A 4529-nucleotide genomic window follows, 5' to 3' on the forward strand; every position below is an offset into this window, starting at 1 on the left:
AGGGTGGAGCTGGCTGGGGCAGAAGTAATGGAGGTAACTGGGGATAAAAATCAAGAATCCTGGAGTCATGCCCTGGCTTTGTCACTAGCTGGTTTTAGAAATCTTGCCAAAAGGTAAAATGTGAAGCAATTGTAATTTTGACAGCTGATATAGACAAGGAGAAAATATCCCAGACTTGAGGAGTATGGGAGGGTTTCCTGGAGGAGGTGATATACAAATTAAAATCATTTTTCAGATCTTAGTGCCTTTAAATGTTAGGTTAGGTGAGGTGTAGGAAAGCAGGCCAAAGGGAACAGGTTCAAGGAGAAGAAACAGTACAAATAAAAGCTTTAAGCCAAGAAATACAATAGTACCTTCAGAAAGATTATAAGTAATTGGATATGACTTTTAGAACATAAATAGGTGAAAGAGATTTTCTTCTTCAGTCCTTGCAATCACCCTCTAAGTATATATTAATGCTGACATACTGAAGATGAAATTGAAATTCAGAACAGTTTCACTTCCTCAAATCCCATATCTTGTAAATATGAGAACTAATAGGGTCTGCATGCTCCAAATCCTGTTAACTATTAATTTTTATTACTTCCCCACATTAGCATATTAAGATGGATATGTGGGACAGCAGTAATGAAGGAATACTTTTCTGAATATACCAGCAGGCTACACTTTGAAAAACTCTTTGAGCCTTTAAGAAAAAAAATTACCGTGAAAAAAATTAAAACATGTGAGTCATTACATATGTAATATTTGAACAATAAACATAAGGAAGCAAATTTTTCTTGTGAAACCAGTCAAATAATTAAATAAATCACTAACCCTGGTTTCTTCTTAGTAGTTCATTTTTAAGCAAAATTAACACAAGCCAGATTTGGTGGTCTTGATTATTACAAATGTACATAAAAAGCCACAGCAATTTGATTTTCTTCTGCAAATAATTCACTGAAAGTAATTCCATTTTAGCAAAACCATGTATTTCCGGGAACCTGTCACAGATTTGACCTTCCCTGGAGTCCTCCTTTTGGAGGACTTGCCACATGATAGGTCATGCTTATCATTCCATGGTCTTTTCTTTGTATTTTGTCTCTTTCAGGTTCACTACAATGCAGTTGGGTGTGAATTTTATTTTTCTATACTGCTTGGACACTATTAGGCTTCCTTCATCTCAATCATTATCCTTTCAAATATTACTTACTTCTCACCCATTTTCCCTCTCCTCACTGTCTAAACTCCTTTCAGAAATAAGTTGGATATTATCTACCTGACCAGTGTGACTCAGTTGGTTGAGCATCCTCCCATGCACCAAGAGGTCACCAATCCAATTCTTGGTCAAGGGCATATGCCTGGTTGCAAGCTAGATCCCCAAGGGCATCCAATCCATGTTTTGTTCTCTCCTGGTCCTTTCCCCTCTCTCTAAAATCAATAAAAATGGGGAGTAATTATTAACAGGATGGGAAACATATGCTTATATGCATAGCCCATGGACACAGACAATAATGTGGTGAAGGCCTGGGAGGGGGCGGGTTGTTGCCGGGACTACCCAGCAGGCTGGTCCTTGGTGGGGAGCCTAGATAGTAGACTTGGAGAAGGACACCCGCAGGTGGTGGTTCTCTCCCAGTTCGTGGTTGTGCAGGTCGATGAGTGCCTGGATGGCTTCCTCCACTGAACCCATCTGGATCAAAGCCATCTTGCGATCCTTCTGGAAGAACTTGAACCCTTTGACAATTCCACCGTTGCTGGAGAAGAGTATCTTGAGGTCGTCCTCAGATATGGAGGGCGGGATGTTGGAAAGGTGCAGGGTAGCTGAGGGTGGGAAGATGTTCTGGAAGTCCTTAGAGCCAGGCTTCTTGAAGCGGTGCAGGGGTGAGTTCCCGTAGTCTTTGGTGAGGCCCTGGTCCTCCCGGCCCTCACGGGGCAGCTGTACGTTTTGGTGCTTGGAGAGGGTGATGCGCATAGGCTTTCCATGCAGCTTATGTCCGTTAAGGTGGCTTATGGCCAGCTGGGCCTGGCTCCCATCTGCCATCTGTACCAAAGCATTCTCCTTCTTATTGAACAAAATCTTCACCCGTTGCACATCGCCATACACGCCGAAAAGAATAAAGAGGGCCGAAACCGGTTTGGCTCAGTGGATGGAGCATCGGCCTGCGGATTGAAGGGTCCCGGGCTCGATTCCGGTCAAGGGCATGTGCCTTGGTTGCGGGCACATCCCCAGTGGGAGGTGTGCAGGAGGCAGCTGATCGATGTTTCTAGATCTCTATCCCTCTCCCTTCCTCTCTGTAAAATATTATTTATATATATAAAGAATAAAGAGGCTTTGGGGTGTGACTCTCTCAGGGTTGAGGTTGCTGACCAGCAGAACAGAATTTCCAGCCCCTCCCAGGCCTGGGATGGCGATCTGGCCAGCTACTGCCTCTGCCGCTGCCTCTGATGGGATGGCCAGAGGGGCCAGGGCCCCGTGCACACTGGGAACAGAGAGGCCTGCAGCTTGAGGAATGGCAAAGGTGGGAGGGAAACCAGCTCCTGCATACGGAGAGGCTAACATTATACCAGGTGCACCAAAGGCTGCGGCCATGGTCTGGTCCAGAGAGGGTTGGCTGTCACCAGAGGGCAGGTCAGGACGTGTGTAGTCTCTGCTCTTGTCATTGCTGTACTTGACATTGAGGCTGGTGAGCTTAGAAAAGTTGATGCGGAGTGCACAGCAAGCGTTGTAGATGTCCTGCCCATCCAGCGACAGCTTAGCATGCTGGGCGCTCACGGGTTCAGCATACTGCAGCAGTGCCTGGAACTGTTTGTTCTTGGTGAAAGCGATAATCTTCAGAACTGTGGCAAACTTGGAGAAGATCTGGTGAAGCACGTCCAAGGTGACTGGGTAGAAGAGGTTTTCCACGATGATCCTGAGCACTGGACTCTGGCCAGCCATCGCCATCCCAGCATCCACAGCAGCAGCTGAGGCAGCCAGCGACAGGTTCCCCGTCTGAACTGAGTTCACTGCCTGCAAGGCCGCCTGGCCCGTGCCTGGTTGGGTGAGCTGTCGGTCTTAAGTTCCTTATGGTTGGAGAACTGGATGTAGATGGGCTGGCCACGAAGCACAGGTGTCACCGAGGTGTAGTAGTTCACCATAGTGTTGGCTGCCTCCTCTGTGTTCATCTCAATGAAGGCCTGGTTTTTTCCTTTCAGCATCAAGAGGTTGGTGACCTTCCCAAAAGGCAGTCCTAGGGAAATGACCTCGCCCTCAGTGACATCACTGGGAAGCTTCTGGATATGGATCACTCTGGAGGGCACACCTGTACTTCTGTTGTCATCTTTGAACTTTTTGCTGTCATTTCCGTTTGCTGCAGAGGCTGAGTTGCTGCTCATGATAAAGGGTCCGTTAGCGACACAGGCAGAGAAGAGCTCGTCCTATCCCCGCTTTGTACCAACTGCTATGTCTGGGACAATGCCATCCATTGCACACAGAAGAGACCCGCAAGGGAAGGAGTGGAGGCGCCGGAATCCTATTAAAATATATTGAGCTTAACAGAAAAACCTCTTACCTACGATATGAGTTTTGGGGACTATCCTTTCTGCATAATGGAAATTTCAACACCTTTCCTCCTCACGCACATCCAGTCACTTGACTGAAAACAACCTTTTAGGTCTGCAACATAAATAGAGAAAGCAGTTCATTATAGTCCTAAATTAGCATAAATTGGGGCCACTTTCAAAGACAATTCTGAGGGATGAAACCAAGGGCTCTTGATATCCATAGGATGTGATGTTCCTTGTGTGGCCATCAGTTAGGGGCACTACAATACAAGGAGAGTGACATGTAACTATACAGATACACAGGATTACTCCTATGTAGTCCCTTGTAAGAAAAAAAAAAAACATTTTAAAAATAACTAAAATATAAATAAATAAGTCCATGTTTTGGTAAGCTGAAAATTAATAACAGCTATAATTAAATACTTTATGTGTATTTTCTCAAGTTCTCCCATGATAGATCAAAGTAAGAACAAGTGCAAGTATATAAAACCTCAATGTTGTCACTTATCCAGAATGACATAACTTATAGCTGGTGGATCTGGCACACTTAACCATAGCTATAGAATTAAAACACCCAAGGTCCTCCCCATACATTGAATTACTCAACTACCAAGGTGACCCTCAGGTGACTCATAAGCTTTATATAACCTTAACTTGTTTTCCTTTTTTTTTCAATTAAAGAAAACACAAAGTTTAGTTTTTTTCATTATGAATGGTCACCTCTTTCTTCTTACCTCTGTCTGCTTATGACTTAAAAATCTAAAAAATATATTTTTATAAGTTAATTCAAATATTCTCCTATTATCACCTGCTAGTCCTCATTTATACCTGCTCTATCCACCATTTTGCAATTCCATTTAGTTTTCAGAACTATTGTCAGAAATACATCATTTTTCAAAGAAGGGAATTTTTTTTCCTTAATATTTCTTTTATCAAATGGGTCTATCACCTGCAAAGTTGTTCTACATAAAACATCTTCTAATCATTTTAAACCACTTTCATATTCA

At 43.7% G+C, this 4529-nt stretch overlaps 1 protein-coding gene across 1 annotated transcript; it reads right to left on the bottom strand.

Moving 5' to 3' along the window:
- Nucleotides 1-1562: 1562 nt before the first annotated feature.
- On the bottom strand, nt 1563-3484 carry LOC308238008 (polypyrimidine tract-binding protein 1-like). The gene is given in 3 exon segments (XM_080649502.1): nt 1563-2095; nt 2303-3006; nt 3009-3484. Coding segments are annotated over 3 exon segments (1581 nt in total). The 5' UTR covers nt 3355-3484; the 3' UTR covers nt 1563-1564.
- Nucleotides 3485-4529: the final 1045 nt, after the last annotated feature.

This window comes from Plecotus auritus (assembly GCF_963455305.1).
Source record: "Plecotus auritus genome assembly, chromosome: 1".
In the NCBI taxonomy this organism is placed as follows: Eukaryota; Metazoa; Chordata; class Mammalia; order Chiroptera; family Vespertilionidae; genus Plecotus; species Plecotus auritus.